We start from the raw sequence: 25,559 nt of genomic DNA, 5'->3' as shown, positions 1-25,559 counted from the left end.
GAAAAACAATCATATACCATGCTCTCTTAAAATCTAAGCTGATACTGACTCTTCATGTCCATGAGCCTCAATTTTGTTACCTAGCCTTTTAAGTGTTACTTTGTCAAAATGGAATTATGCTAGGCAACAGCACAATGCACATTTCTCAATTTAAACCCTCCAAGCCCGTATGGCCTCAGTAATGGAGCACAGAATTGACATATATGGGGTGGCCAGGCAGATGATAAAACCACAGTGAAGGCAGCAAGTCTGTCATTGACAGTGTAAATGGTGTATTCAGTATTTGATTGGAAGTGCAACAAAAGCTTTTGGTTGAGAAATATGCACAAATGTAGAATATTAGAATAACACAAAGGACCATGATTTACCATGCAAGTCATGCCTGTCATTCTTCAGGGAGTCATGTCCATTTTGTTAAACACAGCAAATATCCAGAACAGGAAACTTAAGAGCCTTAATCAGATCAGATTGCAATTGTTACCTGAAATGAGTAACTGCAGGTAGTAACTGAAGCAAAGCACAGTGGTTCCTCTGCGACCTACTGACATACAGCACCTATAAACTTACATACAAACAAACTACATTATCCTTAAAAAACTAAAGCATTACTCTCAGAATGGAGGAAAACTTTAGTTGAAGAAACTAGAAGCTATCTTAATGTTAATGAGGGTGGTAAATCAAGGAGAGGTGCACAGGGGCAGACATGCCTGAAAGTTACCATGGCTGTGACATGAAGTTTATATCTATTATACTTACAAAGCTTCTGACAATTTCTTTGCCTGATCATACTTCCTGTCCATTAAACTTTAATCCCTGGTGTCACATTTTGAATCAACTATATAACTCTGAAGTGGTTTGATTGGAAATGCAAAAAAAGATTTTGGTTGTAAACTATAAACCAAAGTAAAACATTGCAACTGACACATTTTTGCAGTGATTCTGAACCGGTTGTTGCCCCTTTAAAAAGTGCTGGAAATGGCTGTCTGGCAGCCTGTAAATTCCCCATAATCTGTTAGGTTGAGGAAGTAGCAGGAACAGCATTGGGTCTGGATAGCATTTAAATATATTTATCAGGCCCTTGCCTTTTGCCAACAGCACAGCTGTATACATGGGGTGAATCTCTGCGGATGACCTGGCATATTGTAAATTTCAATATTCATTTTGCTAGTGCTATTGCCATGTTCATGCTGAAAAATGAGACAGTAGGCAGACAAAATTACAGCCTAAAGTAAGAGCAAGAACCAAGGTACAAAGGTTTTTGAACTTATGTTATCCATCAGCCACTTCAAGTTCTCATTTTGAACATTAAAAACAATTTATTGAAAGCAAATATTACAGGAAAAACTGTACTCTTTTTGATCAAATAATAGAAGTAAAACAAAACAGTTAAAAAAAATCCTATAGGAGATGCCATTGGCAAGCACAGCAACTATTCAAGAGTGAAGCAGTCTGGATCAGACATTAATTGCTGTTGATCTTCAGTGACGACATCAGATAAATCTTAAACCGCTATCTCTGTAATCTCCTCCAACCCCATAACCTTCCAAGATATCTGTTCCTTGAATTTTGGTCTCTTGTGCATCCCAGATTTTATTCGCTCCACCACTGGCGGCTGCACCTTCAGCTGCTTAGGCCCTAAGTCCTGGTATACCCTCCCTACACTTCTCTGCCTCTCTACCTCACTTTCTTCCCTTAAGGATACTCTTTAAAACATAGTTCTTTGGTTAAGACTTTTACCATCTGACCTAATGGGCTGAATTTGACAAGGGGCAACAGGGCCCTGATGTCAGGGTGAAAAGCAGGCCCTGAGTCCCCACTCAGCAGTGGGGCCTGCTTGACAACTTTACCATAGCTGTGAGCAGCTCGCCTTCCAATTAAGGATGCCCCTGATGCTGTCAGCCAAAAAGCAGGTCTAGCAGCTCTAAAGCCTCAGCAATGCCACCTGGAGAGGTTGCAACAGCTGAGGAATGCAGGAGACCTCTGGAACTGTGCTAGATAATTTTTAAAAATCAAAGTCACTGTGTCAAGTGTCAGAGGATAAACTCATTCAGGGAGGTAGTTGGGGCCATGGATGCTTCCTTTTCTGTCCATGGCCTCTTCTTTGGCTCATGAGACCTTCCCTCCTGGGCTGCACTGGGAGGCTGTCTCAATTTAGCTGGCAGCCTCCCCACAGTTGTCTCGTGGGTGTCAGGCCATCGGCAAAATGCAGATGGCAACATTAAATGATCCTTTACTTATGTAAATCAGCTACCCCACACCCTGAGGCAGGCAACCTCTCTGCATCCTGTCCTGCCAACCGTAAAATGCCCCAATGGTGGGAGAATGTCAGGGAGCCAATCTGACCCAGATCCCTGTGATTTTACTGGACTCCCTACCAGCCTGCCTTCTGGAGACTGGTAAAACCCTGGTAATGGTAAAATGTGGCTCGGTGTCACAATTTGTTTTATAATGCTCCTGTGAAGCGCCTTGGGAGGTTTTATTACACGATATATCTAAATATATAAATGGAAGTTGTTCAAAGTCAAATATTTGCAGTTATTTTAGGAGCCACTCCTTACTTTTATTAGTCAGAATTTTATTTTAACCACTGGCTGTAATTGCAACAAAATCACTACAACTCAACAAGATCAGCATCCAGGGACTGAGGCATGGAGGAACATGCAGAAAAGACTGAAAACAGAAGCATTTATACACAGATTTAGGAAGGAGGTTGTTATTATTTTGTTTTGGGCATAAATCCACACCGAAACACATTCTCTTCAAGGCCAACAAAATTGTCATAAGGTCAGCCAAGGGAGTCTTCCTTTGAAAGTATAGAAAATAAAGAATAAAATTCTTTGAGGTATAGTTTTGTCTTTTTTTTAAATGTTGTGGTCATTAAGATGAGCAATGTTAGCACTGGGTAAATAGATCCTACCGCAAACATGATGCAATATGGGCACAATTTTACACAGTTAAAATATAAAACAACGCTTTGTTCCATTTTCCATTGCTCCTTTCAATGTTAATTAGTTAATATAGGATTATACAGAATAGGAGGTCATTTAGCCCATCACCCTAATGTAGGTCCTTTGATAGAGTTATTCAATTAATCCAGCCTACTGCTTTTTCCCCATAGCCCTGCATTTTTTCCTTTTGATATCTATACTTTCTTTTTAGAAATTACTATTACATTCTAGATCATAACATCTGGCTGTGTAAAAAATAGTCCCCTCATCTTGCCTCTGTTTCTTTTGCCAATTATCTTAAATCTGGGTTCTTGGGTTACTGACTCTCCTTCCAGTGGAAACAGTTTTTCCTCATTTACTCAATCAAAACCCTTCCATCGTCAAGAAAGCAGTAGGTAAACATTATACTTACACAGTGTCAGTACAGGTTATACATGGGATGTTTTGCCTGTTTGGAGTAATTAAGTTCAAAATCACTGAGGTGTCACTCTCAGAGGTTGGATGTTTTCCACATTTGAAGTAAAACTCCTGTAAAATATAAACACAGGTTAGGGGCACATTATAACTAATAACATATATCTTACTCCTATTTGACTAAGGCTAAGAGATTGGAATCCATCAGTCATTTTATAATTTCCGTTTGTATATGTTCCATGGTACTAATTTGGTAACATTGAATGTGATCAGCAACTGAGTTTACCAATTGCATTAAATATATCAGAATGATGATATATACACCACATGTAGTTTCTCAACCAAATCATAAATAGCTGACTTATACTGACCACTGCATTAATTGATTTCCACTTGAATTTTCCTTTTCTTCTCTCTCCTAATCTCTCTGAAGAAGGTACCTTGGGATTAAAATTGGTTATGATGCATTTTCATCACCATCAGATATATTATTGAACAAGCCATTGGGATTCTGAAGGTGCCCTTCAGGTGCCTAGACGGATCTGGAAGTGCCCTTCAGTACAGATTAACCAGTGTCTCCAGGATGGCCATGGATGCTGCGCTCCATGCAACATTGCCAGACAGAGAGGTATGGACCTGCTGGAGGTACAAGGCACAGAGAATAGAGCCTCTTCGGAGGAATCAGAGGAAGAAAACAAACAGCAGGATAAGGAAGTTGAGGAGGAAGAAGGTAATGACGGCATTGCACCACCAGCTGTACAATTTGCTACCCAGGATGCCTTGATTATTGCAAGCTTCTCTTAGGTTCCACTGGTGCACCCATCTAAAATCGAATGTGAAAGTCACTTTTTCCACCACCTCCTCCCAATGCAAAAGTCCCTTTTTCAACCATCACCTCCCCCCTTCCCCACCCAATGCTATTTTGTAAGCAGCCAAGCATTCCTTCCAGATCACAGTGCTGGCTGTCATCAAGTTAGGTCATCCAAATAATTGATTCTCGAGGGGAGGTGATAGTGACTGCCCTTGACATCAAGGCCACATTTGACTGAGTGTGACATCAAGGAGCCCTAGCAAAACTGGAGTCAATGGGAATCAGGGGGTAAACTCTCAGCTGGTCCAAGTCATACCTAGCACAAAGGAAGATGGTTGTGGCTGTTGGAGGTCAGTCATCTTAGCTCCAGGACATCACTGTAGAAGTTCCTGAGGGTAGTGTCCTAGGCCCAACCATCTTTAGCTGCTCCATCAGTGACCTTCCTTCCATCATAAGGTGAGAAGTGGGGATGTTCACTGATGATTGCGCAATGCTTAGCACAATCATTCATGACTCCTCAGGTACTGAAGCAGTTCCTGTCCAAATGCAGCAAGACCTGGACAATATCCAGGCTTGGGCTGACAAGTGGCTAGTAACATTTGCGCCATACAAGTGTCAGGCAATGACCATCTCCAACAAGAGAGAATCCAACCATTGCCCCTGGATTTTCAATGGCATTACCATCACTGAATCCCCCACTATTAATATCCTGGGGGTCACCATTGACCAGAAACTGAACTGGACTAGCCATATAAATACTGTAGCTACAAGAGCAGGTCAGAGGCTAGAAATAGTGTGACATGTAACTCACCTCCTGACTCCCCAAAGCCTGTCCACCATCTACGAGGCACAAGTCAGGAGTGTGATGGAATCCTCCCCACTTGCCTGGATGAGTGCAGCTCCCACGACACTCAAGGAGCTTGACACCATCCAGGACAAAGCAGCCCACTTGATCGGCACCACAGACAGCACCTTCCAAATTCACGACCACTGCCATCTAGAAGGACAAAGGCAGCAGATAGATGGGAACACCACCACCTGGGAGTTCCCCTCCAAGTTAGTCACCATCCTGACTTGGAAATATATCGCCGTTCCTTCATTGTCGCTGGGTCAAAATCCTGGAACTCCCTTCCTAACAGCACTGTGAGTGTATCTACATCACATGGACTGCAGCAGTTCATGAAGGCAGCTCACCATCACCTTCTCAAGGGCAATAAGGGATGGGTAATAAATACTGGCTCTGCCAGCGAATCCCACATCCTGTGAATGAATTTAAAAAAAGTTACATCAAGCTTTACGGAAGCTCTGTTCCGGCAGGTACTGACCTTTATTCTTTACTGTACAGATGAGGCCAGCCAGGCTGAGCGAGCCAGAGACTTTGCAGCGATTGTTGGGTTCCCTGTGTCCAGGGTGCCATCAACTGCATACCTGGGCCATTATTAAACTGGCTGCCGGGTCGCCATTGGACTTAATTGGCCCGCCAGTGTGAAATCGGGGTTAGGTGCTGATCACGGGCAGTGGACTGTTTCCCAGTGGGCCTGCCCACTGTGCCCACCTGACTACCTCAAAATCCTGCCCATAATCAAACACCAAACTATGCAACAATTGAACAGAACTGCACTTCAGGAAAAGTATTTAATTACCTGTAAATACTTGGGGATACCTTGAGGCTGTGAAAGGTACTATATAAATGCAAGTCTTATTTTCTTTGCATTTTAAACTGTGAAAACAAATTGACAATTTAAAATTAGACAGGAATTAAAAAAAAAACACACTATTTTCCTGTCATAGTGGCAAAGTATTCACTAATCAAGGGATAAGTGTGAATTCACAAAGAAATAACACTAATGATTAACCATTCAAAGGCTATAATCAAAGGTTACAACAGCCAGAGGGAGTGCATACCCATTCTTAACAAATTTCAACATCAGTGGCTGATTTTCAACATGACCCAAGGTATTCCTAGCAGTCTGTCAGGCAGCATCTGTGGAGAGAAACAGTTAATGTTTCAGTTTAATGACACTTCATCAGAACATTCATCAGACCTTTTTGATGAAGGGTCACTGATCTGAAACATTGGCTGGGATTTTCCGTGCCCACTGGCATCACGCATGTTTGATGGCATGAGTGGACAATATGCTGAGAAGGCCAAAAATTGGTTTCATGACTTCGTGAAACCAGTTTGCAATTGTCCACTCAAGGCCTTCAATTGTGGGCCGTGTTCCCTGCCGCTGGACATCGGAAACCTCATTGTAATACTTCCGCATATCATTATAAGGCCAGCCCACCGGACTCAGGCCCCACACTGGATCGTTCGCCCAAGTCAGTGGGAAAACACGCTTGTGCAGGACACATCTTGACAACTGTGACGTGCAGAGGTCAGGAGTTACCGCCAGGGCCTTGCTTATATCATGTACATCTGAGGAGCAGAAGATGCCGGAATCTGACAGCAACAGGATCCTGCATGAACATACATTGCATACTGGGTGGCTTCTCATGGACATGGCTCTGCTGCGAAGCAGCTCACTGATGTTGGAAAGTCACCATTGAAGCTCACGATGGATGATGGTCACTGGGGTGGGAGAGGAAGGTCCAGGATCGAGTGGGAGAGGAAGAGGTGTCGTGAGGTGGTGAGGTTGGGAGGGGGGAATGAAGGTGTCAGTGGGATGAGGTTGGGAGGGGGGGAAATGAAGGTGTTGGGGGGTTGAGGTTGGGTCGAGGAATGAAGGTGTCAGTGGGGTGAGGTTGGGAGTGGGGAGGGAGTACGGGGAGGAGGAGTGGGTAACAGGGGAGAAGGTGGCAACTGGGGAGGTAGGGGTAAGGGGGGTGCATGGAAGGTGTAAGGGAAGGAGTTCAGAGGGGGTAAGGAGTGTGAAGAGAGGAAGGAGTCCTGGAGGAGGAAGGAGTGCGAAGAGGGATGGGAGTCTGGGGGGAGGAAGAAGGGCGTAGGGGGGAGAGAATCCAGGGTGGGTGGGGGAAAGAGTTCAGAGAGGGGAGGGAGTAAGGGTGGAGGGAGAAGTAAGGGTAGAGGAAGTAGTCAGGAAGGAGGAAGAAGTAAAGCTGGAGGGAGAAGTGAGGATGTCTGAGGGAGTTAGGGAGGCAGAGGGATGCTAAGTGCAGCATAGGGGAGCCTGGGGGGTGGGCTGGGAAGACTAAGTGGGGGGGAGGGGAGGGTGGACTAGGAGCTCCGGTGGGGGGGGAGCCGGTGGGGGAGTAGGGGTCCAAAATGGGTAAGGAGTTCCAAGGGGAAGGGTTCCAGAGGGGGTTCCAGTAGGGGGAGGGGTCACACAGGGGAGGTGAAAGGTGATGCCATGGGGGTCAACTGTTTTGGGGGAAAGGAAATGGGTGACTGGGGGAGGGGAAAAGACAGGGGAGCCCACGAAAACCAAATCCAGACTATGCTGTCCAAATCAAAAGTGAAACGACAGTCGTGGTAGGTGAGATGAGGTGCTGCATGGGAGTATGATCAGTGGGTGGGTGGAGATGCAGGTAAGCTCAGATGGACAACTGAAAGCGAATCCCAGCAGGCAGCATTGAAAATGCACAGGACATTGAGGTGAATATGACACGTGAAGGCTCTGCATGCATAGGAGAATACTTCCACGAGGGTCCAAAAGGCCCTGCCACACACACACACACACAATTCTTCCTCCTGAATGACTCATTGGCCAGCTGCTCCCTCTGCTGTGACAGAGGATGAGGTTGAGGAGGTCACAGGCAAAGGGGACTCAGAGGGAAAGGACAGCCTCTGAGATTCCTGAGTGGATGACCCAGGGATGTCCTGCTGCTCCTCCTCCTTTCGGGTGCTGAGGGCCTGGCCTCAATCCTTGAGGGGTAGGAACATCTGAAGGGACGTCGAGGTGCCTCATTTCTCTCTCATGTTGCCACTGCAGGAACTCACCCATTGTTACCATGATGGAGTGCTGGTCTGCATGCATCTCTGTGTTCTGCTGGACCAGGATCTCCGTGGCATCTGCTTTCCTCCCCATGGAGATCTCCTTACCCGCACATATGGACACCACTTCATCAGAGAGCAGGCAGACGCACTCCTCCGACTTGCATGCCACTCTGATAAGGGTTTCCAACAGCTCTGCGTGATTCTCCCACGTCTTCTGTTGACTCTCCCGAATGAGTTGGAAGGCTGAATTCAAAGGCTCATCATCTGACTCATACCTCTTAGATGCCTCTTCCCCAGCAGCCTCCAAGTGCCGGGAGCTCAGCTGAACATGCCTCCTGCTGCCTTGGACACACGTCCATGCGGTGACCACCAGATTGTGAACCTGAGCCTATTTCAGATCTAGGTCCCACCGAGGTGTGTGTCTCCACGGTGGTGCAGCGTGTGGGTGAGCGCTCTGAGGGGTCTTCCAGGCTGCTTATTTCAAGCTCTTCAATGGAGGTGTCCTCTTAGCTAGAGGTGAGGATGTAGATGGAGCTGAGGGACTGGCTGGCTGAGGGTGTTGATCACTTGGCAGAGCTTCCTGAGAACCAAAGTAGAGATGATTAGTGCATGGCAGCAGAGTCAAAAGCAGGAGAGAGAGCGCTCACAGTTGCATTGAGAGAGGGATGATGTTGTGCCGAATCCTCACAAGAGTGTTCACTGCTGACCTCACCATCACTGCAGGCACGGTCCATGTCCTCACCAGTCAGGGCAATGGCAAGTTCCTCAAAATGAGTGAGGGGCTTAATGTGGGCCATTTCACCCCCGGTCTGGGACCTCTTTCTGCTGATGTGAGCCAGCTTCTCCTGCATGAAAACAGATGGAGAGAGTGTGAGCAGGACACATGGCACTGCGTGGAACGTTTGTGTGGTGAGTGGAGACATAGACAGGATGAGGACATGAGCTCAAGAGAGTATGAGCCTGATGGGGATGTGAGGGTGTGTGTGAGTTAGTGCTGCTGTCCCTTGAGATGTGAGATCCTTGTGGATGTGTGATGCTTGAGAGTGTGTGAGTTGAGAGTGATGAGAAAAGTGAATTACCTTGGCGGAATGGAGGAGATCATTCATCCTGAAGTGGCACTGGATGGCTGTCCTCTTTTGCAGGGCATTGGCACTGACAACCATTGCCAATGCCTCCCAAGCCGGATTAGTGAGGTTGCTGCCCCTCCTGTGGCCAGAGCAGGGATAGAGGACATCAGGGCGAGCCTCCACTCCATCCAAAATGCATGTGAGGGCTGTGTCATTGGACCTGGAGGCTGCTGTCTTTTTGCCTTTCAGGCCATGTCTTCTTTGCAGCAGCCGTGGGCTGGAAGCCCTGAGAGGTGTGTCAGCGTTGGACTTTAAACATGGCGCCCAGCATGATGAAGTGGCCAGGTGATGGTGTGACAGGTGAATGAGAACCCAGCTGCCATGGAAACGGCATGTTTTGCGGGAATGCATAATTAATGTGGCAGAATTGGGGTGGTACAGCATGAAAAGCTGCCATTGCAGCTGGTGGTTAAAACGTCATTTTACCCGCCCACTTCCGCACTCAGTGCAAACCTGGGACAATTCTGCCCATTAACTCACTTTCTACAGATGCTACCTGGCTTATTGAATGTTTCCAGCATTTTTTGTTTTTATTTCCGACTTCCAGCATTTTCAGTATTTTGCTTTTGCATTCCTAGCAGTCGAGTGTCTTTAGATTTTAGTAATTACAGATTTTAATATAACATGTAATAATACTTATTTAAAATGTTACAAAAAGGTGAATGAGAAAGCTTGTTTTATTTCAGTGTTTGAAGTCAGAACAGGAAGATTCTAAGAGTTTAGAGTCGAGTAACTTAATGGAGCACTCCAGAATAAGGCCTTATCCTGAGCCTTATCACTATGCATGGGCACAGACTGCATTCAACGTCGGAGGAGCTGGACTGAGATGCAGTTAAACCTGACTGTTTAGTCAGCTTCTCTCCAGAGTGTAACCAAAATGATTTTTTGATGGATCCTCTAAATAGGAGTACAGAAAGGTCACTGGTTAATTAATTGAATTCAAAATATCAGCTTAATTAAACCTTTGCAACCTTATAGCATCACCTAACCTCTCAGCCCTGAGAATATTCTTGTTATCTTCTGATGAAAACTGATTGAGTAAATATACCATCAGTTCTAGGATAGTTTAATGCAAATGGGTGTTGAAAACCCCAGACACATTTACCCAAGCATGAGTGTCCTTGTTTATTCCAATTATGCATGCACTAAACAGGAGTGAGATCAAGTCACTGGAAAGTGCACCAAACTTAAGATTCACAATAGTGGTGTACATTTAATCAACTAGTAACAATATCAGGGTTTCAAACATTCTGCAAATTACTCTGTGTGTACAAGTGCTTTATCTATTCATATTTAATTCCTCTTTCCACTATTTAAAGTGGTGTTAACCCATTTGAATCAACCCATAAAGGAGGATTGCTGGGAATAGGTTTTTCAAAACTGTCAACTCAACCAGATGGAAAACAAACTCGAGCTGTTCACAAGGCAATATGATCCTGGCCCATCTACCTTCCAAAGGTAATTATAGAATTAGAGAAATGGTAAAGGAATGGCTGTTCTGCATTCATTCTCTTGTTTTGTTTACTATTAATCATAATAATAAAGTAAATTTGTAGAACAATAAAAAAAAAGCACTACGCATTTATGTTATGTGTTTTATGATCTCAGGGTGTCAGAAAGTTCTTTGATGTGCTTTTAAAGTGTATTCACTGCTGTAAGGTAATCAACTATGACGTCAAATGTAGAGGAATGCAGAACTTGTTTTGCATGCAACGGGGTCACACAAACACCAGTGAGATGGTAACCAGATTATATTGTCAATGGAGAAATAAATGTTGGCCACAAGAGTAGGAAAACCCCCCTGCTCTTCTTCAAATAAGGAAGGCAGATGTGTCTTGGTTTAATACCTCAACTGAAAGATGATAAATCCAATAGTGCAGCACTCCCTCAGTACTGCACTGGATTACTTACATTATGGTCAACCTAGATTATGTAATGAAGTCTCTAGAGTGGAGCTTTAACACACAGCTTTCTAACTCAGAGGTGAGAGCGCTGCCACTTACACAAAGCTGAATAATGCTCAGATAAAAGCAAAATACTGCGGATGCTAGAAATCTGAAACAAAAACAAAAATTGCTGGAAAAACTTAGCAGGTCTGAAAGGACCTGTGGAGAGGAAGACAGAGTTAACGTTTCGAGTCGGTATGACTCTTCATCAGAAGTTCTGATGAAGAGTCATACAGACTCGAAACGTTAACTGTGTCTTCCTCTCCACAGATGCTATCAGACCTGCTGAGTTTTTCCATCAATTTTAGTTTTTGTTTCTGAATAATGCTCATCTTTGTAACGATGAATTGCTGAAAGTACAGACTGATAATGGACTGAATCTTCTGGAATTTAAATATTTCTGGACATTGGGACCTTTCTCAGGTCCCAACCTTGTTCACAACAGCAGTGAGACATCAGGTGTGATATTATATGGGCCGGCAAATTAAAAATTCGCTGCTAGGAGCACTGCCCAATTAGGTACAGTGTACTAGTTCCAGGAAGGGGGTGGATACAGCATGGCCTATTGTTAAGGTGACCAGCAGCCTTCATAATGTCACCAGTGAGACCTTTGCTGAGGGGCAAGTAGCAGGAGTGGCAGGGGCAAACTGGAGGTGCCAACATTATCAGAGGAGCAGCTAGCATTTCATCTTTCTCAGCACTATTGGAGATATCAGTTTCCAGGAGATCATCACGTGGCAATCCTCTGACATGGGAATGCATCAGCCTTGACATTTCTTGACAGTAAACATTAAAAAGACTTGAAATCCTCTGCAGCTGTACTTCCTTCTATGCAGTTACCTCCTCTGAATTGCTGGAGCAATAGTTGGGGGGGAGGAGGGGGGGTGGGTGGGGGGGTGGTGGGTGGGGGTGGGGGGGACAGAGTTCGGGGAGCACGTGTGTGATGCTGGCAAAACTGCCTTGTGCTCAGAAAAACTGCTATAGATTGATCTCTTAGCCACCTTAATTAGCTTCCCACCATGGACCCACAGGTTGTTGGTATTGGTATTGGACCCAGCCCACTCCTAGGAAAAGCCACCTGAGGTAGGGGCTCATTGGCAAACTGGCCCAAAGCATTTTATCCTAAGTTTGCTTACCTGCCCCTCTCCCCCACATCACACCCCCACTCCCCACCGCCTCCAACCTGTCTCTAAATGCCTGGGAAAATTCCTCCCGATGTCTCAGTGAGGGAAACCAGGCAACTGACGGCTGAGTGAAAATGGAAAGCAACTGCATATCTCCTTAACCAATTTGATTGAAACATTGTGAAATTAACAGCAGAAAGACTGAGAAGGAAGTGTAGGTTAGAATGGGTGAAATCAATGTCAATCAGGTACAGGGCATGAAATAAAGAGAGGGATTAATAATAGGTTGGATTAAGAGAGAAAAAAAGAGACAGAAAGGAAAGGTTATTTTATTGTTTTTAGAACATTGCTGCATACAGGTTGGCATTTGTTATATTACCTAAGTGACCAGAGTTAAAAAAAAATAGCTATTGCTGAAAAAAGGGACATTTTGCCAAAGATTTTCATCTTACATATATCATGACAATTTGCAAGAATACAATGTAAGGGAAAACAACAAATTTATACTGTATGAGAAGAGACTGCTGATTGGTTGGCAAGTGGACCTTGATTGGTAGAGACATTTCCATGGAACCAGTTGCTGGTGACTGACACTTAATTGCCAAGCATTGTTTGAAATTTAAACCAGGCAGCTTGACTTTGATTGGTCAAGGCATTGCCTTGAGGGGTGAACCAGCGAATGACTATCACTTATTTTGTTTAGCTGAAACAGGTACATGTTCTTCCTGTCTGCATGGAACAGGGCCTTGTGTATTAATATATGTAGCTTCCTGTACACGCAAATGTGCCATACTGTGGACCCGACTGAAAATCTTAAATTGGTTGTCAGCATAATTGTTAGCACGCTGAGGATTATTTAGCAAATATTGTCCAATCGCAGAATCACATCTAATTTCGGACACTATGTTTTCATTTTTGCAATTATAGGCTGGTTGGTTATGGTGTGTACGTTGTCCGTTATGAGCAATGGAAAAGACATGCTGTTTGATACAATCCGTCAGTCTTTGGGACATTTGGCCTACATATTTAGTATCACACTGGCACTGAAATTCATATACCACATTACTCATTTGAGTGATAGGCAGAATTTCTTTTTGGCTTGACGGCAGCATTCTGTTAATGGTGAATACAACTTGTGTTGCTACTGCATATTAGCAGTGTGAAACAGCTAGCTTCACCTGTTGCCCTTCCAGGGTAATCTGAGGTAGACTGGGCACTTTTCAGGGCCGAAAATGATGGCCTTAGGCCTGTTTGTGAGTTTTCATGATATCCAGCGTGAAATAATCTGATCAGGGTAGCCACTAACCTGCAGGATGCATGGTGAGCAAATGGCTCGGGCCCTATTTACGAGGTTACTGGTAAGGCCAATCTTATAGTGCATGGAACTGTAAGAATCCCAATGCATATATTGATCAGTGAAGGTAGGCTTGCAGTAGACCATGGTAGAGAATCTCCTGGAAGATTTCTCAACAAGTACATCAAGGAGTGGGAGTTACTTTGATTGTTCCATTCAAAGGTGAATTTGAGCACAGAATGAAACCCATTAAGACATGTAAGGAAATTATTACATGCAGCTGTGGGTTTAAATATAGCAAACTAATTATCCACATATCGGAAATATGCGAGGGGTAGGAGGCTAGATGTCATTCCATTGAACACACATTTCTCATGGAGCCCAACAAAGAGGTTAGTGAGAGCTGGGCTTAGAGGGGATCCCATGGCAAACATCTATTTGGCATACATGGTGCCATTAAAACTGAACTCAACTGCGTGTTGCCGAGTTCATAAATTCAATGAATACTGATTCATGTAATGGTGGCGGGTCTACATCGCCATGACATAGTGCTGCAGCACAAATATTTATGGCTTCCTTCAATGGAACATTGGTGAATAGGTTGGCAATGCCAAATAAGTACATGGATACCGCATTGCTATCGATATGCAACTCCTGTATGGTCTTCGCAAATATGAAGGATTCTTCTCCATGGGCAGAATTTTGTTCTCTTCAGGCAGGCTTGGCGGGGGCGGGCGCCACCCGCGATCGGGGCCCGACTGCGATTTCACACTCGTGGGCCAATTAAGGCCAACCCAGCATGAACTCTGGCTGTAGAACATCTGAGAAGAGACGGGCAGGGGCGGGGGTCTGTTGGCCGCTGGGTCCAATGGTGACCCAGCGGCTGGTTCAAAACGGCGCAGGCAGCCCTAGGGAGGTTGCCCATGTCAGAGTTGCAGCAGTAACATGGCTGCAAAGGAAGATGGAAAGGTCAGGTGGGAGGTGAGATTGGCTGGGCACTCGGCGCTCCGTTTCTCCAATGAGTGCCTCACCAGCATCCTGGAGGCAGTGGCTGCCACAAGGGTCACCCCTGTCACCAGAGATGGGAGAAGGAGGCCGCTGCACCTCCCAAAAAGGGCATGAGAGGAGGTGGCAACCCGGGTGAGCAGCCATGACATGGTGTGGTTCCAGTGCCGGAAGCGCTTCAATGACCTGCTGCACTCAGAAGGGTGAGTGTTGGCATCAGTCAATGTGTTAAATTGTTTTGGGCTGGCCATCCCCTCATGGAGCTCAGGGGTGTTAAAGTCTGAGTGCCAAATGTCAATGATGCTGGAGCTGGCCAAGGGGCTGAGCCCTGGCTGCTTTGACTGAGTGCCTTGCGCCTTGAGGGCCACAATTCGCTTGTGTCCTGCAAGGTGCTCCTCAGGTGGGGTGGGCCAGGCTGCAATGGTGCAGCAGGTAGAGAGTGGACTAATCAATGCTCCTCTGTCCTTTCAGGAGAAGACATCTCATAACAATATTGATAGGTTGCCGTCTGGTGGAGGACCCCCACATCACCTCATCCTCTCCAGGTACGAGCAGGAGGCCTTGGGGCTTGAGAGGTGCCATGAGAGGTCAACCAGTCGCGGTGAAGCTGGGGTGTCTCACCAAGGTAAGAGTGCAGTGCACTGAGGTGAGAGTTTCAGATGCTGCAAAAAATCTTGTGCAGTCTCAGCAGTGATGGGAGCCTTCAGACTGGATTCCCCATTGATCATTGAAAGTCGATGGCACCATGATGCCTGGCATGCACAGTGTCATGACTTAAATTAGTGACATGTACTTCTTCTCCCTCAGATCTGCCATCAAGCAGCCAAGCGCAGGACCTACAGGAGCTTCCCCTGACATCAAAGGACAACCATGCTCCCGAAGCACTTCTGTCACATGCACTGTCTGAACCAGGCACCAGTGCAGATACCAGCACCTCAGCGGGCATTAGTTCAGCGGCTAGTATCTTGTTACACATTGGTGAGGGCAGTTCACACTTGCTTGAGGTGCAGGTGGAGGCAGAGAGTGCCCAGGGCGCTGGCTGTTGCAGGACTGCTGGAGACCAGGACGAAGGTCAGTCGAAGGCTGATGATGACCCTCTGGAGTCATCCATTAGGCAGCAGGTGCTGGACATCCAGCAAGATATGCGGGAGGTTCTGGCAGAGATCCAAGAGGATATGTGTGCCCTGATCTCCATTGTGGAGGAGTTGCTGTGGAGCGTGAGCACTGCGTTGACCCTTATGGCCGAGCGCAATGCCTCCTCCATGGAGAGAGTGGCGACTCTCATGGAGAGGCTTCTCCAGGACATGACTGACCTCCCCCGTGCCCTGGTGGCACTGACCACCACTGCCACCGCCTTGCAAGCCGAACTGGTGACTCTGGTGGACCTCCTGTGGCCAGAGCCGGTTAGAGGCGTCACTAAATTTGGGGACTGCCGTCTTCTTTGCTTTTGGGGCCATGTGTCACCTGGAGCAGTCCTGGCCTGGAGACATGAAGTAGGCATGCACTTTAAATAAGGCGCATGGAGCGAGGAAATGCTGAGGTAACGACGGGGCGGAAAAATCTGAGCCCGCCTGACAGTGATACCAAGTGTTTCCCATGAATGCATTATTAATGGGTTTGCAAGGAATGGGATGATACAGCACAAAAACCTGCCATTGCAGCCAGCAGGTAAAACAACTTTTTTACAGCATGCTACTGCACTTTGCGCAAATCTGGGACAATTCCGTCCTATGACAGAGCCAACGATGAGGTGAGAAGGTCCTATCAATGTTGGAAAGCTTTGCGAACCACAGACTATAACAATATTGCCCAGCCTCTAGAGCATTAAGCTTATATTGTCTTTTTTCTCACTAAAGATGGCGCATAGCATCCAAAATGTCAGACCACAGGTGGTGGTCTAACTGAATGATAGACACCTGAAATTTAAGGTCTGGAGGTCCATGTGCTGACAACATTAGCGGGGAAAAGGATTTATCCATAATTTAAATGGATTGATGATTACAAAGTCTGGGAGACACCAATGCTGTTAACTGTCTGTTTATTTTAGTTCTGAAGCTATAGCCTATGTAACTTTTGCTGCGACTGCCAGTTAAACCACTGCACTGAAGGAAAGTTACAGCACAAATGACCTCACCGGATAACATTACTGGACCAATAAAGGTTTATCAACTGAAGGAACATTAGTTCCTTACCGTCACTTTCACAGGGTGGCCATGAAGGATAGCTCTTGTAACCATATTGCTATAATTCAAGATGGTATTCAAAGGTTTACACAGTATTTTAATTAAAAATCTAATAGCTTCTAACATAAACATGCATTGATATATAAAATCTACTGATTACATTTTCATATTAAATCTTAATCCTCAAATTCCAGTTCAACACCAGAACGATACCATAGTTGCAGCAAAACAATTATTAGAATTTTGAACCCAGTTTCTTTTCACTGTTGCAACTTTTGCAGGAAAATACATCCTTCTGCAGACCAATTATAGCAAACTTCACACATGATTGGGAAAAGCTTTGTAATTTGAGTCCGAGATGTTGAAACCTCTGAAAACAAATCAAGCTTACGAGGTTATCTTTTTTATCTCATTTTCATATTGCTCAAGGCATTTTTGTGATTGGAAAGATGAATTTGCCATCCTCTTGCTACCATGTAGCAGTTTAAGAGCTCATCAATCCTATAGACAGTATACCATGTTTCAAAAGTTAAGTTGCTAACTATTGGTCCTTTTGAGGCTATAGAGATAAAGAGCACTCCACTTTTTCATTCTGCAATAGCAAAATTATCTTTGTTCCATTTTAAAAACAAAAAACAACATTAAAACAAGAATTCAAAAGAGTTAATGTAATTTTCAGGGTGAGTTGGTGAAGTGGGGTGGGTTGGAAGGTGGGGTGGTGCAGGGGTGGGGGGGCAGTGGGGGAGGGTGGGTGGGTGTGCGGGGTGGAGTAACCAGGAGGATGGGGTGAGGGGGATGGGGGAAGTAGGAGGGAGGTAGCGGGGGTAGGGATTTTTCATCAAGTTTAATTTAAAGTACAGTTTGAGACCTTCCCAATATAGCTTCTGCTGTTAATCATTTCTAGCCCAGGTCCTAAGCATGTGATTAATCGACTTGAGTATCCTGCAGTAAATTCCTGGGCAGGTTCAGGGCATGCAGCCCAAGCCTCCAAAGATAAGGTCAGTGTCAGAGGCATCCATGCAGGGTTCTTGGCAGCATATTCCCTACTCATTGAAGTTTGAGCTTTGCGGACAAGTACGGCTTATGCGCACATCGGGGTTACCTCTGGGTCCCGACGTGTGACAGTCGCGAACATCCAAAGGTTCACCACTACTTCAATTGGAAGATCCAGGTCATTGTATTCCCATTCTATATGGGTGGGTGACTGAGTGGGTGGACGGATGAGTGTGAGGGTACTCAGAGGAGTGGACAATCGGGTTGCAGGGGCTCGAGCAGTTGGGCCAGGGGGTCAGTGATGGGCAGTTTGGGTCAAGGGGTGGGTTTGAGGGGGGTTGGGGGTTTGGGCAGTTGGGTCAGTGGTGTCAGAGAGGGCGGGGGTTGGGTAGAGGGGGTTGGGATGGGCAATCGGGTCAGGAGAGTGGTCAGTCAGGTCTAGGGGTGTAGATGGGGTGATTAGGAATGTGGCGGGAGCGGGGGGGACACTATCTGTTGGGTATGGTGGGTTGAGTTAAGCTTTTAATCACTGAGTTACACTAGAGATTAAACAATGTAACAAGTCCAGGGTAAGTATCGGGTAAATAGCGAGTATCTTGCCCAAGTCTCCAACATTGAGTTCACTGTAAGGGCATTTGCAAAGGATCCAGGGCTGAATGTTTAAACTTCCCAGGCAATTATAGTGCATAAGCGCATGTCGGGATATTCGATGAGTCCTAAAGTGGAACGGTGGCAGACACCTCAACATATGCTGTTGGCATAGGAGCATCTGGCCTATTATTTCACTGCAATGCTCTTTGAAGAATCATTGCCGAAAGAGAAATGGTACAATTTCTCGAATAGTTGTCAGATAAACCACTCTGTGAGTGAAAGAAAGAATCATTCTCTTTTTATGCAGCAAGAAATAGCACAAAATATGCAAGAACGGTAATCTTAAATGGAATAGAAAAAAACAGATGCTCATCCGTCAACCCAGCAGGAGACAGCTGCAATTGAAATTCTGGGATCTCACTCAACTGAGATGATAGGAGAAGGATACTTGGGAGGTCATGAACGAACAGTTGGTTGTGCAGAACAAATGCTGATATTTAAAGATCAAAGAAGATATTCAGAGATAAGTGTTAACTTTATCCAAAGAGACTTGTAACCAAGTAGAGCAGCCATCCACATCTCAGATTCTCAAGTGACACTTAGAATAAGTGTTAGAATAGGACTAATTGAAAAGTTACAAAAGCTTAGTGCAAAGCATTGTGTCTAAAACACCTCTTAGTTATGAAGTTTCAGAATCCTTATATGATTGTTGTTTTCAGAAATGATATTATGATGTTCATGAAAAGGTTCCATTGGAACAAAGCAGATGTTCATAGATGAGGGATTGTCAGGGAACTTCTACATACTGATGAATGGAGTATTCTGAATGGTTGTACATTTAAATTACGTGGAGTATTCTGGTTGCTACAGAAGTTATATAGCCATAATATGATCACACATCACTGAAAGTCTTTCTAATGTAAATTTCTCACAGCTCTCCCTCAACAGATGTCTCCGACCCTGCTGCATTTTCCTTATGTCTTTTTTGACTCAGTCTCCTTCTGAAGAATCTCAATTTCTAGGCCTTTTTGAAATTGTGGACAACACAGCAAGCCAGCACAATTCACTACTGATCCTTCTCAATGCACAATAGTATGGAATGTACTTCGTTTACAAGAAACCAGCTAGTACCTTGCCCTTAATTTTGAAAAGAACTGAAGACAGCTGCCTAAGGATAAATGCATCATAGCATCTCTTTGAAAATGGGGTATTGATATGCAGAAACCTATGCCTGTATTCACATATCAATTGGATATGAAGACAGTGTGAGATTCCTTTCTGGTCTGCCGTCTAAGTGAATGGGAAGACAGATTTAACTGTGAAGGTCAGTGAAACAATCTGGGTGTCTCCCAACACTCTAGCCATTGATGAGAAGGTAGAAATGGACAAGCAGAGACAAAATGAGAGGAAGAGACTGACACTGGGCTGAGTTTCAATATGTAGGAATGCATGAATTGGGAACAGGTGGGGGAGGGGGGTTAAAACTTGGAAAATTGATGGCGCATTGGCAAACTGGTTCCAACCAGCCAACCACTTCATTGAACTGCCTTGGGAGAGGCAGTTGCCAATTTCAATACATTGATCATTCAATTACAATGTTGTTCCATGCTTTTGCAATGTAACTGTGGGTCCCTGGGTCTCTGAGGCTTCTTGGAACTCACCATGTGAGACCAAGGCTAGAACACAACAGCAATTGTGAGGGCTGGAGGCATGACAGTGAAATATGCCAATTGGTACTAATTTCTTACCTGCTTGTGTAAAAGGCTTTGTTCACAGTACTTGTGCTGTGACATTGCTTTGACAACTTTTGAGGCTTGAATGGCTGACCTCCACTCTGGGACTCTAATCTATCAGATCAGCATGGGTGTGGCTTGTGCAGTTTTAATTTGGACCTCAGATGAGGACCAAGATGATCAGTAGCAGCAGCAGAATCAGCAGGAGCAGAAGTGACAGGAAGAACACCAGCAGTAAGAACAGCAGCAGCATCAGCAGCATAATCAGCACCAGCAAGAGCAGGTACAGGAGCAGCAATGTCCTGATCCTCACAGACATGCAAACTGAAGGAAAGAGAGGAACAGCAAAGAAATGTAGCTTTCAGGAGCCCATATCCAGCACACAAGGTCTACAAGCTCCTCTGCCATGTTGGAATACCAGCGTCTCCGGAGAATCAGGGTCTTGAGTAAGGTAGTGGCAAATATTTGCAGCCTGCTGGAACAAGGTCTGCTGCCAAGTGGACCCAGTGATCATGTTTTACTAGTGGCTATTAAAGCCACCACTACTTTCAACTCCTTTGCCTTGGATCTCGTAGTTAGCATCCAAAAAACATGTAAGACAGGTGATTGATGGTTTGCTTACCAGGGTTGGCAATTATGTCAACTTTGTCTGTGATGGCGCCAATCAGAATGAACAGGTATTTGGATTTGCAGCTCTGGGTAACTTCCCACGGATGCAGAACATTATTCACTGCACACCTGGTAATCAAGGGATGCCCTAGATCACCCGGGACTAGTCATCATCCTTTAGGCCTTCCACTCTATACATGGGCAGCTGGGGTACAACAGCTGCCATGATGCTTTTGATCTGGCGTCCAGCCTCCCTAACCTCTTCAGCCCTCAAAGCAGACTTTGTGGCTGACTGTCAGAGACAAGTGGCACCTACTTAAAATGTGGCTGATGACACCCATGAGGAACCCAAACAAGGAGACAAAGAACCAATAAAATAAAAGGCAGGTACAAAGGTGAGTAAGCAAATGGCAGGCTGGAGATGCATTTCAGGTGCCTGGACCAATTTGGAGATGCCCTTCAATATGCACCAACCAGAATGATCAGGGTGTGCTGTGCTCTGCCACATTGGACAGCAATGAGTTATCAACCTGTGGGAGGAAAAATACAAAGAGCATAGATCCTCTCCAGACAGTTCTGAGGAGGAGGAGGAGCAGGAGAAGGAAACAGAACATGATGCGGCCAAGACACCAACAACAGCCCGCTGCTGCACAGGATGTTCTCATCATTGACAGTGCACTTAGGGTCCACCAGTTCATCCATCCGACAACCATATGCAAAAGCCAATTTTCACCACACAACGGCCCTCCACTTGCTTCATCCCCCCAACATAAGGCAGTCCTGCAACCAACCAATCATCCCTTTTTCAGCCACCCATAGGTAACCGATTACTTGGCAATCAATTCCTGCGTTAACACTTCTCACAAGTGAAAAGGCCACTTGCCAGCCAACAAATGCAAATGAGCAATGTGGGAAAGTGATGGAAATAATTATAATTATGTGACTCAGAAATAAAGCAGAAACTTAAGAATCTATCTAACCCAGGATGAATACCCTTGCTCAAATACAAATATTTAGTTTTCTTCTTCCGAGCACTTATTTGTGATGCAACTCCTGTGGCTTTAGGAAAGGGAGAGGCAGGGTGCTCAGATCACTACTGTGAGTGTTGGGATGCTCTCAGTCGACATTCTCTGAGTTTTGGAGCCCATGAGGGCCCCACCAAAGACTGATCCATCTACACCGGGCAGAGGCTGACTTGCCCACCAGGACATGAGTTAGGAAGTGGGATACTGACAAAAGGACAATAGGTGAGAAGTGGAAATATTTTGAGCTGAGTCCTCCACTTCCATGTCCCCTTTCACCATCACTGTTATCATGAACCATTCACACTTCCCTGCCAGCACCAAGCTGGGAAATGCTTTCCCGAAGATTAGTGGGGCAAAGAATGGCCCAGGCTATGGTGTCAAGAATCCAATTTAAGGTGACATTCATAGTGTACAAGCTATTTGTGGCAGCCTGCTAGCACTTGTTCTTTTGCTGCCTTTGATGCTACATGCAGATAATCACTCTTTCCATGGACAAAGACATAAGGCAGATTTTTCTATGCCCGCTGGCATCAGGCATGTTTGGCATTGTGAGCGGACAAGATGGCGAGAAGACCAAAAACCAGGGTGTTTGTGGAGGCACATGTTGATCTGTGCAAGTGGCCTCAAGATGGTGAGGGCTGAGGAGGCAGTCTCCAGAGGAGATGAGGCCAGATGAACATGTGAGGGTCTATGTGAGAGAATGGGTGATGATGTCCCTTGAGCTGGCAATGAGTGAGATGGCAGAGAATCTGAATGTGTGAGTTTAGAGTGATGAGATGGTTGCTTTACCCTGGTGGCACAGATAAGATCATTCATCCTCTACCTGCATTGGATGGCCAACATCTTCTGTGCAGCATTGGCACTGACAACCATTGCCATCGCCTCCCAAGCCAGAGTGGTAATGTTGCTGCCCCTCCTGCGGTGAGAGTGGGGATGAAGGACATCACAGCAGGCCTCCAAAGCATCCAAAAGGCACCTGAGGGATGCGTCACTAAACCTGGGGGCTGCAGTCTTCTTGCCTTTCAGGGCCATATCCTCATGGCAGCAGTCCTGGGATGGAAACACTGAATGTTTAAACTGAAACTTTAAATGTGGCATCTGGTGTGATGGGGCGGTGAGATGATGGCATGGAGGGCATCGAAACAGCATGTTTCCCAGGAATGCATAATTATTGCGGCAGGATTGGGATGAAAAGGCATGAGAAGCCGCATTGCCGCCAGTGGGTAAAACGTAATTTCTCCCACCCCATACCGCACTTAGAGAAAATCTGGAACAATTCCACTCATCATTTTAGAAGACGACCGTATCACAGCATTCAGGCCTGAGATGGACTTCTCAATCTCTCTACAAATGCGTACAGTGTGGCTGGAACACCTGCCAGTATGTTGCACATTTTTTGTTGCTGCTCCAGAAATATTCCCTTCATTGATGGTCCCTGAGTTAAAGCCTTTACATCCAGCTGAGCAGCGCTTGAAGCATCTTTTGGCTTCCAACATGAACTCTCCATTGCTGTCCCTGTCTCCAAATCTACTCTTGTTCACTTGTGATGTGTGAGTCACAAGATGAAAATCCAACCACCTTCCTTACCAGTCCCTTTGAAGTGTGACGATCTGAACTGGTGCATGACCTAGATGAATCTTCTGATGTTGAAGCCTCAGAGGGAGAGTGACCTCCTCTAAGGAGTCATTGTTCTCTTCCTGGACCGCCTCGAGAGATGCTGGAAGATTAATGACATGAATTAGAACTGTCAAGGTAAGATTGTCTTAAGTGATCATTATGCACATGATCGTATTTCACTTCCCACTTATATCAAATCAACATAACTGAGAGTTACATGCCATGTGTTTATCTGATGTTTAGTTCTGTCACCAGCCAGCTGAATGGTCTCAACTGTTCAACCCCGATGGCCAAGCACTGAGACTCCACTGATATCCAGCGTTTCCCTCTCTACAGCTATCTATTGCAAGATGGCTGGAGAGACATCTCTGGCTTTCTTCCTCTTCTTCATGCTCTGTGCTCTCTTCTGCACAAGGAGCAAAAGGAGAGACCTATGAGTAAAAGTGATGACATGTACTGAACAGATGGATGGAGAGCATTTGTTGAGGTTGACTATGAGGGAGAAGCATAATATTACATAAGAATGAAGGTAAGTATCAGTGGTGAATGGATAGATGGGAATGTGAGGAAGTGCATAGACAGATAAGGATGGGTGTACCTGAAAGGTAAATTGGTGTGTGGAGTGAGGTGCTGGAGTAGGATTTAAATTAAGGGGTTTGCTTGATATCCACACATCAAGTTTAGGGTGAATGTACCACTGTGCTGACCTTTCTTGCTCTGCTTAGGCCATTAAATCACTTATGGCCTTGAATTTATGAGCATGCATGCCATTTTTGTTTCACTGGCAGACTTCTTCCTCCTGTCAGGGAATAATATCACCATGCAGGCTCTTACATTATGTCCAGGGAGGTGTCACTAAAGTGAGATATAGCCTTTGAAGGTATGTACTCCATTCTGTCAATTTGTTCTCTTCTGCCCCCAACTCCAAAATCCATCAACTTTCATGTTTGGAATGTTGCTTTAAATACTGGAGTTGAAATTGATTCATGCAGGTCATCATCACACCCACTCTAGCTAACTGGCTGGAAAACCGGGATATAATATGATAATGCAGTGACTGAGTCAAAAAGTCACTGACAAATGTGCTGCACTCACTTCCATGTTCCTGCATGATATCAGGTGTTCCCACTTCCAGCATATCAAGAACTTAAAATCCAGACCATTATTTTTGTCCATGAGCAAAAAGTGTTCTTAGAAAATAATTATTCCCTTTTTGCTGCAACACTTTTCAGACCTGGACTTTTGAAGGTTAAACAACTAGGTTCCCAAGTCTCCAAATAACATCTACTCAATTAGTGACTGTCAATAAATTTACTTACACTAAGTTTAGTCCACAGCAATCATGGAAATAGGTTTGAAGAAAAATACATATCAAAGAGAGCAGTACGTCAACACTAATCAATATCTACAGAGTGTACCCTGACACTAGTGTTAGTATGCAATTGTATTTAAACACATGAACGAATTAAAAGAATGTTTTAACCACCTGTGAAGTGCAGTTCAATCAGACTTCACAGTTAACTAGTTGATTACATATGGTCACAACTTCATACTGGGCTGTAATTCTCCATTGTTGGTAAAAAGAAGTAGCATTATTCTCAAAGTTAATCCAAAAGTTATTGATTAGATGTGTTCATCAGCTTATTGGAATAGAATGTGTTCAAAAAGAATTTCTACAGCAGTATGCTTCCAGTCCAATGAGAAAGGAGGCACTGCTGGACCCAGCAGCTATAGGCTAGTGAGTTTAACCTCAGTGGTGAGGAAGTTTCTAGGAATGATAATTCAGGACAAAATGAATGATCATTTGGGCAAATACAGGTTAATTAAGGAAAACCAGCATAGATTAGTTAGTGGAAAATCGTGTTTAACTAACTTTCTAGAGTTTTTTGATGACTTAACAGAAAATGTTGATGAGGGCAATGTTGTTGATATGGTGTACATGGACTTCCAACAAAAGACATTTGATGCAGTGTTACACAACAAACTTGTGAGCAAAGTTATAGTTCATGGAATAAAAGGGACAGTAGCAACATGGATACAAAATTGGCTAAGTGACAGGAAACAGAGCAATGGATGCAGAATCTGAAATACTCTACCTGAGAGTGTAATGGAGGCATGTTCAAATGAGGCAAGAGGGAAATGGATTATTATCTGAAAATGAAGAATGTGCAGGGCTACAGGGGGAAGACGGGAGAGTGGCACTAGGTGAATTGCTCCTCTGGAGAGCCAGCACAGACATAA

The 25,559-nt window shown here is 45.0% G+C and overlaps 1 protein-coding gene across 1 annotated transcript in view; it reads right to left on the bottom strand.

The window, feature by feature from the left end:
* The window catches only part of prkn (parkin RBR E3 ubiquitin protein ligase), a 1,436,618-nt gene that overhangs the window by 601,435 nt on the left and 809,624 nt on the right, over nucleotides 1-25,559 (bottom strand). The window contains exon 9 of the mRNA XM_041208007.1: nucleotides 3,361-3,476. Within this exon, the coding sequence (XP_041063941.1) occupies nucleotides 3,361-3,476 (116 nt within the window). The remainder of the gene's footprint in view (nucleotides 1-3,360; nucleotides 3,477-25,559) is intronic.

This window comes from Carcharodon carcharias, chromosome 2, assembly GCF_017639515.1.
Source record: "Carcharodon carcharias isolate sCarCar2 chromosome 2, sCarCar2.pri, whole genome shotgun sequence".
NCBI lineage: Eukaryota > Metazoa > Chordata > Chondrichthyes > Lamniformes > Lamnidae > Carcharodon > Carcharodon carcharias.
The sequence above is the reverse complement of the archived record's forward strand: the minus strand, read 5'-3'. Positions and strand labels throughout refer to the sequence as shown.